The following is a 12,504-nucleotide window of genomic DNA, read 5'->3' as shown; positions in this document are numbered from 1 at the left end:
CCGGCTCCGCGGAAACGTTGACGTGGGTCCGGGATGCTGTGGTCCGAGCAGCGCCGGGCGGGTGCCGAGCGCGCGGATGGCGGGGGGGACCCGGGATCCGATCGGGATCCGATCCGGCCCCGGCGCACTCGCCGGATGACCTTGGGGTAGACGTCCCGAGGGGTTTTGAGCCTCATTCATCGGCTGCGGTGCTCGTTAGACCCGCCTTTGACGGTGGTTAGTAACGGAGACGACATGTCCAATACGCAAGGGCCCTGCTCTTCGGAGGCGCCCCATCCCCGTTAACTGTCACCGCTGCTCCTCCCGCTACCGCCGCCCCCACTTTATAGATGGGGAGCGGGGGGCAGCATTCATCCTGGGGGGCCAAGGTCACGCCTGCCGCTCGGGGGTTTGATCGAGGTCCGTCCGTCCCCCCCACCCCTCTGACCACTGAACCACCCGCGCCCCCTGTGTTCCAAGGCTGCCTTTCATTCCTGCCGCCCGCCCGCCCGCCCGCCCGCCTCTGAGCCTCGGGCACGCTGAGCGGGTGTTTGTCTCCTTGTCTGTAGGTGGCCTTCCCTTATGAAACACTACAGCCCCACCGACTACGTCAATTGGTTGGAAGAGTATAAAGTTCGGCAAAAGGCTGGGTTAGAGGCCCGGAAGATTGTGGCCTCCTTCTCCAAGAGGTTCTTTTCCGAGCACGTAAGGATCTGGGGACGCCGCGCCGAGCTTCCGCCTGGGGGTGGGGGGTGAGGGGTGTGTGTGTGTGTGTGTGTGTGTGTGTGTGTGTGTGGCTCTGCAGGCCTTAGCTCATCCAGCCTTTCTGCTATCTCCCTTTCCAGTGCTCTCACTGCCCCTTGCGCACTGAGAAGGCTGCAAGGGGCATTGTGTCCTCTGCCTCCCGCCCAGCAGCATGCAGCCGTTTGTCCTGCCCCTTTACTTTTCTATAGCCGGAGAGAGGAGGGAGGGACCGGCAAGCAGCACAATGAGGGAATGCAGATCAGCCGTAGTTCTCTACCAGTGGGTTAACCATGTTTTGTGTGTGTGGGCCCGGGGGGGGGGGCGGGGGGGGGGGGGGGGAGGCAGGGGGAGTTGTTTTTGTTTGTTGTTGTTGTTTTTGCAACGTCTACCTGACTTGGGGGAATCATCAAAAATTGAGCACTACAAATTTTACCCAATTGTTTGCCCAAAAGGGTTGGCGATATGAATGCGGTTCTTCTCGCTGGCTTTGCAGGTTCTAACCAATAGTGAACTGATTGTTTTCTTAAGCTGACAGGATTAAAAGCTATCTGTAAATCAGAATGATTACTCCCTCAAGTAAATTGTCTCGCATCGTTATCTCTGAAAAGTTTTCTCTTATATCTTGCTGAAATGCATTTTTTGTTGTTGTTGCTTTTGTTTTTCCTTCCATAAAGCATTCCTAGAAGTTTCTGTATCAGGTCCCGATTCTTAACTTTTTGTCACTCTGGGAAATAGTCCACACTAATCCTTTAAATGTACTTCTGGTGGGATGGGGGTGGGAGGGCTAGAGATACAGCCAATCTGATTTGTTTTACTATCCTGGTTTCCTGCAGATTAATTCCTGTTTTCTAATTTTAATTACTGCTACTGAATGGAGTTCATACATTTGAAATGTTTTCAAGGCTCTTTAAGTTTTGAAAAGGAAAGTTCAAATTTTGAACTTATTCTCCTATGGGGAATACAACTGGATATTCCCTAATGTCACTCATTTCTATAAATAAATGATTATTAATTTTAGAATGGACAAAATTCATGTTCCATTTTGGATAAGGCATGCCCTGGCTAAACAGATTCAGAATCACAGATTTTAGGTGCTTGTTTAAAAGTGTTTGCACACACATGTATTTCATGCGCTTGGTCATGGGCAACTAATTTGCGACCTCTGCTGCTAGTCTAGCTGATTTTGTGTGCATTTTTAACAGCCTGTGCCTTTGTCTAACAATGATGAACTGTTGTGTTTTTTCTTTAGCTCCCTCTTTCCCTGTACTGCTGCTTAATTAGAATTGTGTCGAGGACTTTGAACATAGCAGGAGTATCGTTAAGATTGGTCTGTGGGTGGGCGATGACTGTGGCTCAGGACCCTTGTATTCCTGTGTTCTCCGCATACACACAGGTCGACATGAAGTTTCCTGGTTACCTTCAAAAAAAGTGGGAGAAGTAATGGAATTTTAAACTGAGGGATTCTTAAAGCTCATTGGGACCATTGCCTCAGTTTGCAGAGGAGAAAGCGTGCCCAGTGGGTTGAGTAGCCCAAAGCACTGGACATCTCTCTCTGGCCCTTCCTCCTGGTTAAATGCAACACAGAACGCATGAGATTGTGATGGTGAATTCGACTTCGCATTTCTACTTCTTGTTACAGAGCTGTTTTTCTTCACGTTAGAATTCTCGAGTTATCAGCTTCAGAAATTTAATGAAATTATATGAAAATATAATTAATTTTCAACTAACAACAAGATCAGAACAAAGTATTATTACTTTCCACCCATGGCAGGTGGTACAGGATAGTATGGGATAGGTGTTACCACTTAGAGAAAAATGACCATCTTTCTTTGCAACTCAGATTTGTGTATGAGAGTGACAAGGACATTAGTACTCGTTACTGAGACCTGTTTGTATATGTCTTCTTCATAGGTCCCTTGTAACGGTTTTAGTGACATTGAGAATCTCGAGGGACCAGAGATATTTTTTGAGGATGAACTGGTGTGTATCCTAAATATGGAAGGAAGGTAAGCCATAGTTATAGCAGGGATGTTTCTGTTTGTTTGTTTGTTTGTTTGTTTTCATAATAACCCCAGAATTAGTTGCTGTAGTTGGTGTGTGGCTGAACCATGGACATGTATTTTCAAATATCTTATATGTTGCTACAGTTAACATTTTTGAAAAATCCTGTGTAAGTAAGGTAAGTATACCAAGACAATTGATACTAAAAAAAAAAAAAAACATGCAGAAAATCCTTTTGGAAAGAAAAGAGAACTGATACGTGTTTAGTCCTATTACAGGTCAAACACTGCTTTGGGCACTTGTATCTATCATGTCATTCGGGTAAGAAATAATCTTACTTTGGTCTTAAACATTATGGATATTTGGTTGGACCCTTCTTTTATCTCCCCTGATCAAGAAGAATCCATTATCTCTTGGTTGTTGCTTAAAAATTTTTATGATTCATATTTTCCACTGTGAGGGCTAATTACCAGCTTGCCTGAAAGGTGACTTGGCTTCCAGCCTAACTTACCTATGAGTTCTGGAAACTTTATTGGTGATGGGAGATAAGAATGTTAGTTTAGCATCTTCCTTAAGAGAGATCATTGTGCAATACCTCACAAACAAGGCATTAAGATGTTTTCCTTGCTGTTTTTAAGGTGGTGTAAGAGAGATAAATATCTGTTAGTGGAGCAACTGTAGGGGAGAGGTAAGATGTGTCACTATTCTAGGCCTTGGATGAGTTCAGATCCAGAGGTCATTTTTCCATTTCTATTTTGGTTTTTCTATAAATGAATTGAAGTATGATCTGATAGCCAGTATTGTGCAGCCTTAAAAATAAAAGCTGACTTGTCCTTTTTACATTTATATACATATACTTTTACACACATACATGTAAGATCATATATACTGAGTTTATTTCGCTTTGATATGATCTTTAGTGCAGACTTTGTTTTTTTCTTATTTATGCTGGTTTTCTCTCCCTTCTGACCCCTTTTGTATGGCCTTTCCCTGTCCCCATCCTGTAATTCATGATGACACACTAGGTTGTATTCGTTCATGCTAATATGCACCGATATATATGGGAACCAGGGGATCATTATTTTAAAAAAATAATGATCTTAAAATAGGTACTTTTCTGTATCTTTTTTCTCATTCAATATTACCTTACTGAAATGGATTCTAATCAACTGGTAAAAAATCTAATTCACTTTTTTTTTTTTAATATATTTTATTGATTTTAGAGAGGAAAGGAGAGGGAGAGAGAGATAGAAACATCAATGATGAGAGAGAATCATTGATTGGCTGCCTCCTGCATGCCCTCTACTAGGGATTGAGCCTGCAACCCAGGCATGTGCCCTTGGCCAGAATCTAACCTGGGACCCTTCAGTCCACAGGTCAATGCTCTATCCATTGAGCCAAACCAGGTAGGGCACTAACTCACTTTTTTTTTTAATGGCTGCCTACTGTTTTGTAGTGTATACTATAATTTACGTGTTTAACCATTCCCCTATTGATGGGTAACCACTTCTCCATTTTTATGTGACTGTGGAGGGTGATGTTTTGGTGGTTTTACTTCTCAGTGAAAGATTCCTGGGACCGGATTTCCTAGGTCAGACTATAGAAAGTTATTGCAAAACACAAAATAAGAGCATGCCCTTGAATAGGAAGACTTACCATCACAAAAAAAGTCAGTTCTTCCAAAATTAATACATAAAACTATTGCCATTTTAATTAGGAACCAAGGAAAGTTTGGGGAGTGTTTTTGTGTTTTAATTGGATAATATTGTCAAAAAAGAATAAATTCATAAGAAGGGCCAAAAAACCCCCAATTTTTAAATACTCACAATGGGAAACTTGCATCACAGATATTAGAGCACATTATAAAGCTACCTGTAATGAAAATAATACAGTGTTTAAGTAAAAATCAATAGTCATGTCTGTGGCAAAGGGTAATTCAGAAACATGTCCCAGCATGAAAGATGATAAATTTAAACTCAGAGGAAAAAAGTTGGACTATTTAATGAATGCTTTTAGGCATAACTGATTATCCATCTGGAAGTAAAACTTGCATCATATATAAAAACAAAATTCCAAAATTAAACAACTTACATTTTATCACAGTGAAAAACCTTCAAGGAAATGGGAGATTTTATGTATAATCCATGGAGACCTCCTTAACCAAAAAAAATAAACTTCTGTATGACCAAAGAAACCGTAAAGTCAATATAATTCTTTAAATTTCCAAGAAGAAATTGAAAAATGGATAGGAGGATGCCATTTACAGAAGAGCAAATCCAGGTGGCTGGCAATTAAGTACAAAGACCTTTAAATTCACTTTTCAAAGACATGTCAAAGAATTGTGAAATATTGCTTTTTTTTTACTTATCAGATTGGGGGAAAGACTGAATATGCACAACCAGTAAAAACATACATTATTATAGTCTTTTTAGAAATAAATAACATAGATTTGTTACCCCTTGACCTGACATAGATTTTGATCTTAAAACAGGACAGTTTTTAGCCCTGGCTGGGTGGCTCAGTTAGTTGGAGCATCACCCTGTACACCAAAAGATTTCGGTATGATTCCTTGTCAGGGCACATACTTAGGTTGTGGGTTCGATTCTGGTCAGGGCAAACATGGGAGGCAACCAGTCGATGTTTCTCTCTCACATTGGTGTTTCTCTCTCCCTTCCTCTATTTCTAAAATCAACTAAAAAATTTATGTATATATATATTCTCAAGTGAGGATTTAAAAAATAATAAAAAACTGTTGTTTTTAGGTAACAAGGGATAGTCACATTTATTAAGTACTTTGGAATGTCAGTTTTTATGAAGGACCCGATTTGTATTTATTCCTGCCAAATGCTTGTTGTTTGAATATGGAAAACATAGGAAGGAGCAAGGGTGTTCCTGTAAATGCTAAAGCACCACTCTCTGGATATTTGAAGACAGTTTGCATTTATGGTGTTCTGTGTGGTTTTAAAAGGAGCATATCCTGCAATAAAGATTTGAAACAACATATTAAAAGGGTGCACAGTACTTGAGAAAATGGACCTAGAATGACCAACATTGAGACATATTTCAGTAAAACTACTGGATATTAAAGACGGATAAGTCATTTGGTCATCCAAGCAAACAAACAAAACAACAACCACAAAAAAGCAAAGTCACTTCTAAGGAAAAGAAAATCAGAATATTATGGTCAGTGCCAGAAGAAAAGAGAGTAGCATACTTAAGATACTCAGGGATCAAAAATGTCAGCCAAGGATTTTTATATCCAGCCAAACTGACTTCCAAGTATAAAGCTGCAGACAGAATTACCAAATTGCAAGGACTTAGGGGCTTTTGAGCCCTTCCTGAGAAATATGCTAGAAAATGAACTTGAAAAAAGGCCTTGACAAGGATTAGTACATTAAATATGTACTTACTTTCAAGAATATGTATGTACTTATAGAATTAAATTCAAATGGCAGTAGGGTAGTCAGTATTGTATGTAGTGGTCATAAGCCTTGACAGTGTGGATACAATGCCGCTGTTTAAACAGCAGAGAATGGGGGAAACATAAGCAAAATGTTTAGCAGTTTTTCAGTAATCATCAAGGTGATGAGAATATTGGAGAGTCTGTGAGAGAGAGAGATGCGAAGTAAAGCAAATGAGTATCACATTTGACCCTTGTACAACTTGGGTTTGAAATTTGCAGGTCAGTTCTGCTGATATGCAGATTTTTTTTCAAATGACCTTCACAGTTCAGTTGGGCTGTTACTTTGAGCAAGGTGGGAAACGCTGGAGAATTTGGGACAGAGAGCTTTTGTGCTGTGATTTGATGCGTTCCCTGGAGTGCTCTGGCTACTGTATTGAGCTTAGACTGTGAGGGCCAAGGTTTGAAGCAGGACGTTCAGTAGGGAGGATGCCACTGTGATACAGACAAAAGGTGACAGTGGCTTCGGTGAGTTAGTGGGAAGTGCTCACTTTCCTGATAGAACTGACAGCATTGGTGGGTGGGTTGAATATGGCTAATGAGAGAAAGCCAGGAGTCAAGGATGGTTCAAGGTTTGAGGCCTAACTGGAGTGATGGAGTTGCCTTTTCTGAGACTAGAGGCTGGGTGGACGAAATTTGTGTACTTGGAGGGGGCAGGTTCCTCAGCCTGGATTGTGAGGGTACAGGCCGGGGAGGGACCCCACCAGTGCACAATTGGGGCCGGGGAGGAACGCAGGAGGGCTCTAGGGCTTGTCCAGCCTGTCTTGCTCAGTCCCGATCGGCCGGACCCCAGCAGCAAGCTAACCTACCAGTCAGAGCATCTGCCCCCCTGGTGGTCCATGTATGTCATAGCGACTGGTCGACCAGTCGACTGTCTGCCCCCTGGTGGTCAGTGCATGTCATAGCGAGCGCTTGAGCGGTCTTAGCATATCATTAGCATATTACGCTTTGATTGGTTTTATTATATAGGATTTATTATATAGGATGGGGATGACTCTAGGAGCAGAAGAACTTGAACATGTTAAGTGCCCAGCCTGTTTTGTCTTCTGGACGGAAAGTGTAGTGACAGTCACTGGTGGCTGACTGGGCGCTTAACGTGTTAAGGGGCTCACCAGATCCCCAGGTGGGGCAGTGGAGTAGCAGTTGGATATATAGGTCTGGAGTACAGAGAGGAAATCTGTTTTGGAAAATAAGTTGGGGACTGTCCGTGTGGATAATACTTGAAACCATGAGACTGGGTGAGATCACCTTGGCGTTGAGCGTAGGAGGGAAGCAGCAGCTCAAGGCCTGAGCTCCCTCTGCCAGGTGCAGAGGGCCCAGCCAAGGATTCCAGACACACAAACACACCCCCCCACCCAGGCCCACCCCACTCCCCTCACTTTTCAGCTTTCTCTTTTAGTAACTTTTAGTAACTCTGAAACCAAACAGATAACTTTCTTGAATTTCAGCCATGATAGTGTAATAACAAATGCACATCCTGAATTGTATATTACAAATGCACAATAAAGTCCTGAATTGTGTTGTCTGCTTCTGTGATAATAAGTACTATATGATCATGAACCAGTTATAGCTGTCTTGTTGAGTAGACTCTTTACATGGTATAACTAGTGTGGTGAGTAAAAAACTAATCATTCAAAGTTGTAATATCTTAATCCTTATTGACTTATAGTTTGTTTGTTTTTTCCAGGAAAGCTTTGACTTGGAAGTACTATGCCAAAAAAATCCTTTACTACCTACGACAACAGAAAATTTTAAATAATCTTAAGGCTTTTCTTCAGCATTCGGATGACTATGAATCATATCTCGAAGGTGAGACTTTAGCAGCGCCGTCTCAGTGGGCAGCTAAGCTGTGCTTGGAGCAGTGGTGGAAACTGATGGGCCCGCAGTGGAAAAGTCAGCTCAGCCCCGTGGGCTTCTGGAGCTGGAGTTTGTGGTCCGGTCGTGTAGGTGGGCAGAACTATTAAACGGAGAGCTGAAATTTTGATAAAACCTTTAGCTGTCAGCTGAAGAGACAGTCTTCTCTCAAGATGCACCTTCGGTTCAAAGCATGAGAGGCTGATATTTCAGATAATGAAATAATTCCCTCTTTTCCTAAGCTTTGAAGCCTCTTTTCCAAATCGGAAATCAGTTGGTCCACTTTTGTCTCCATGTGACTGGAGCAAATCCCTTGCCCTCTGGTTAGAGTTTAATGAGGACGAAATGTTCTTGTGCATCAGTGAGTGTGCCTGGCCCTCCTGAGAAATGAGGGGAGAGAAGTCGAGTGGACAGGAGCGAGAAAGGCAGTAACTTTCTGCTCCTACCAACTCGAACAAGAACAACATGTGACTGTTTTTCCAAACAATGTTCAATTCCTAGCACACTACGCAGACACTCCCAGCAGCTGTGGTTGTGAAATACATACATTCCCTCTTCCCAGGGTTTTACCCAATTGCTCCCGTCAGACTTTCTCTCTGGCCATCTCCGTTCCCGTCCCTTCTCGTGCCGGCTCTCTCCTCTCCCAGCCCAGCTTTCTAAGTATCATTGCTTTCATGAGCATCACCCCCTTCTGCCCTCCAGCCAACCACCTGACCAGTCAGTCCAGCCTTGTCCCCACGGCATGCGAACCAGCAGTGCGGCCAGCTGATGTCCTGCTTCTCATCCCACCTCTGCCTGCTTTCCAGTGCCTCCATAATCCAGTCCTTCCCGCCCCAGGCTCTCCAGAGTGTCCCATCTGCTCCAGCCAGGCCATTGTCCTCACTTCACCCTACAGGTGCCCCTGGCTTCACATCCTCATTCATGGTATCCCTTTTCCTCCGATTCCTCTTAAATCCTACTCACCCTCTGAACGTTCATTTCGGGTTCCCCTTCGAGTTTCTCTGGCTACTGCAATACAGATTTTTCTCACCTCGGAGCTAATGCAGGAGCGTTGGCTACCAAATTCTGTTGCATCATCTCTGTCTCGTGTGTGTACAAGTTGTTTCTCCAAGTAGTCACTGATTTTCTTATGTCCCTTGTCTTTGCGCTGCCATCACTGTATACGCCACAATGCCTGGGGCAGACGCTGGGTTGTATGGATGTCTTCTGTGATCCAAGACGAAATGAAAAGTCTGTTGCAGCCCATTGAAATATCCTCGCCACCCCGCTCTCTGCTGATGAGCATGCTGGCATTGCGAGTCATCCTGTCTTGTTTATTCCACAGTCGAATACTTTGACAAGCTTTTTTCCATGGCTTACTAGTACTTAAGAAACTGAGTACTTCATCTTTCAGTTATAAAGTAATGTTACCATTTTCAAGTAACCCATCCAAATCAGTGCTGTAGGCATTGGGTAGCCATTGGAGGTTTGAAGTAGTTGAGGGAATGGAAGTGGGCTCCAGGATTTGGTCCTCGTCCACTGACTAGATAATCCAATGCCACTGACACCGTCTGGGAATCAGCGCTGGGATGGAATGGACTTGGGAGTTCGGCAGAAGTTCCTTCCACGTGCAGGTAGAGAGCTGAGTTCCAAGGAGGCCCGGGAGCCAAACCCCCGCTGGTGGCAAACGGACTAGGGTCCTGATCTCTCCACGCCGTTCCCCTGCTTTCAGTTCCTTAGGGTGTGGGTAAGGGGCCAGGACTCCCAGCTGGTTTGAAGCCGCTTGAATTTAAAGTGATTTCCCAACTCCACATGTCCTACAGTCACATGATCGCAAGAGTCCATAGGGCTCTGGTTAAGAAGTGACCGAGGGCAGTGCAGAGGGGACTGACGGGGACCGTGTGCAGTGCGCGCTGTGCAGCTGCTTCGCTGCAGGGTCCTTGAGGGTAGCTGGTCGCCTGCTTTGAAGTAAGATTATCTCCAAAGTCCACTTACTGGCTCACCTTGCGGAGGGACAGTTTGTTGAAATGGCGTATCTGTTGCTGAGAACTTAAAACTATTTTTTTTAAGTTAGAGAACTGTCTTACAACATTGTATTCAGAGTTGTTGGGTTTTAAACTGTAAGGGAATTAGAAGAAGAGAGAAGTCGTTTGAAAGATCTCCTTTTAGCCTTTATTTCTCATGATAGAACATGGAAATATGCCATGTATCACTCAGAGTTCACGACCTCTGAAAGAGGTTCGGTGTATTTACAAACAGCAGCATCGTGACGTGTGAGCCCCTTTGTGGTGAGAGTGTCCTTGGCCCTCTCAGTGTCTTAGCGGCCAGCCTCACATCCAGGCTACGAAGCTGCTTGTCTGGTGGGATGTTGTCAGGAGCTGTGGCCTCAGGCATCTGGGGCAAATGACAAACTAATAAGAAAAGGGTACAAATAGGAATATATTCACTAATTCTTGTTCGTGTTCAGGTGCTGTGTTCATCGACCAGTACTGCAACCCTCTCTCCGAAATCAGCCTCGGAGACATCCAGGCCCAGATCGGCAGCATCGTGGAGCTCGTGCGCAAGAGCCTGCGGGGCATCAACAGCCGCCACCCCAGTCTGGCCTTCAAGGCAGGTGTGGCATTGCTCTGGGCCCCTCCGTGCACAGGGACACCTAGAGTCATTGGTTCCTTGGCAGTTCTGCAGTGTGTTCCCCCTGGTGTCACAAAAACACTGACACGACAACGTGTTCACCTGGATAACGTAAAGGATGTAAATACCCATCCCCTTCTCCAGCCTGGATTGGTAACACCTGACCGATACCGTTAGGCCGGGCCAGTGTCTGCAGGTTGCAGGCTGTGCTTGTGTCTTCAGGGTAGACTCTGTGTTTCAGGTGAGTCCTCCATGGTGATGGAGATAGAGCTCCAGAGCCAGGTGCTGGACGCCATGAACTATGTCCTGTATGACCAGCTGAAGTTCAAGGGGAACCGCATGGACTACTATAACGCCCTCAACTTATATATGCACCAGGTAAGCGTGGGTCTATACAAAAGAATTCCGCTCATCTCTGACCATTCCTACGTTTTTTGAGGGCAAGTGCTCCATCTTCTTCCTCACTCAATGCCTATCAACTCATTTTGCCTTTACTCTGAGGAAACCACTGTACATTGGTTGTTTCATCCATAAGGTGTCCTTTGTCGGAAAGCCTTCGAGATGGGCTCTGTGCCTCCATGTGTATCTTGTGAACCCTAAACGGTGGAGCTGCCCCGGCCTTCCCTCTTGTCCTGGCCTGGGGGGAGGTGGGAGGAAGCCTGTGGCCAGCTGCGTCACGGACATTTCTTTTTTATTGGCTCCCTCTTCATATCTCCTCCGTTGCTCTCCATGCTGCTTGTATCTCTTTTTTCACGTCTTGCAGTCTTTCCTCAAAGTGGCCTTGAGTTCCTTCTGGAAGAAGAGGGCTTAAGTCGCAGGTCTGCGGGCTTTATCTGTAAAGGCCAACAGTGAACTGCTGTGGCTCTTTGGGCCATGAGCTCGTGTCCTACCTGCTCAGTTCTCCATCACAGCTGGAAAGGGGCACAGGCAGCACGAAGCAAGTGACTGCTGCGTTCCAATAAAACTTTATATGTACACGTGGATCTTTGAATGTCAGCATTTTCGTGTGTCATGAAATAGTATTTTTCTGACTTTTTTTTAAACATTAAAAACTATTAAAAGTGTTCTTACACAGTCCATGCAGGAGCGGGTGGTGGGCCAGATCTGGTCCATGGACTGCAGTTTGCAGACCTCTGGTCGCAATAAATAACCTAATCTTCCACTTAAGCCTCAAAACTTAGCCCCCTGCCTGGGACAGAAATGTGCATCGAAGGAATGAGAACACGTTGCTTTCCAGTGAGCTAAAGCGTTTTTCTCTCCTCCAGGTTCTGATCCGCAGAACGGGGATCCCAATCAGCATGTCTCTGCTCTACATGACCATTGCCCGGCAGTTGGGGGTCCCTCTGGAACCTGTCAACTTCCCAAGTCACTTCTTGCTGAGGTGGTGCCAAGGCGCGGAAGGGTGAGCCATCTGACGCGGGGGGGTGGTCCTAAGCATCATTCCCATGGTGCAGAGAGGAATGTAATGAGGCAGGTTAAGAGAGGGCTAGGAGGTGATGGGACTGTCTCCCTTTTTTTTTTTTTAAATATATTTTATTGATTTTTTTACAGAGAGGAAGGGAGAAAGGTAGAGAGTTAGAAACATTGGTGAGAGAGAAACATCGATGAGCTGCCTCCTGCACATCTCCTACTGGGGATGTGCCCGCAACCCAGGTGTATGCCCTTGACCGGAATCGAACCTGGGGCCTTTCAGTCCGCAGGCCAACGCCCTATCCACTGAGCCAAACCGGTTTTGGCCTGTCTCCTTTCTTGACTGCATTTCTCAGTAATTGGATGGGAGAAGGTGCTCTGGATCTGTCTGAATTTGTTCTGACAGCTACATGTGAATACACAATTGTCTCAAAAGTTTAATTTTA

General features: G+C 44.8%; 1 protein-coding gene across 5 annotated transcripts in view; it reads left to right on the top strand.

Moving 5' to 3' along the window:
• Positions 1-12,504, top strand: part of FBXO21 (F-box protein 21) — a 37,798-nt gene that overhangs the window by 553 nt on the left and 24,741 nt on the right. For 4 of the 5 annotated variants that reach the window (XR_004974812.1, XM_036353556.1, XM_036353553.1 and 1 more), the window contains exons 2-7: positions 549-684; positions 2,635-2,729; positions 7,872-7,993; positions 10,485-10,631; positions 10,890-11,026; positions 11,914-12,050. Coding sequence is in view for 4 of the 5 variants with exons in the window: in XM_036353556.1 (XP_036209449.1) it covers positions 549-684; positions 2,635-2,729; positions 7,872-7,993; positions 10,485-10,631; positions 10,890-11,026; positions 11,914-12,050 (774 nt within the window). In the remaining variant the exon portion in view is untranslated. Of the gene's footprint in view, positions 1-42; positions 217-548; positions 685-2,634; positions 2,730-7,871; positions 7,994-10,484; positions 10,632-10,889; positions 11,027-11,913; positions 12,051-12,504 lie in introns of those variants that run through there. The other variant, XM_036353555.1, reaches the window with a different exon arrangement.

Source organism: Myotis myotis, unplaced genomic scaffold (assembly GCF_014108235.1).
Source record: "Myotis myotis isolate mMyoMyo1 unplaced genomic scaffold, mMyoMyo1.p scaffold_m19_p_20, whole genome shotgun sequence".
In the NCBI taxonomy this organism is placed as follows: domain Eukaryota; kingdom Metazoa; phylum Chordata; class Mammalia; order Chiroptera; family Vespertilionidae; genus Myotis; species Myotis myotis.
This window is presented reverse-complemented; position numbering and strand designations above follow the sequence as displayed.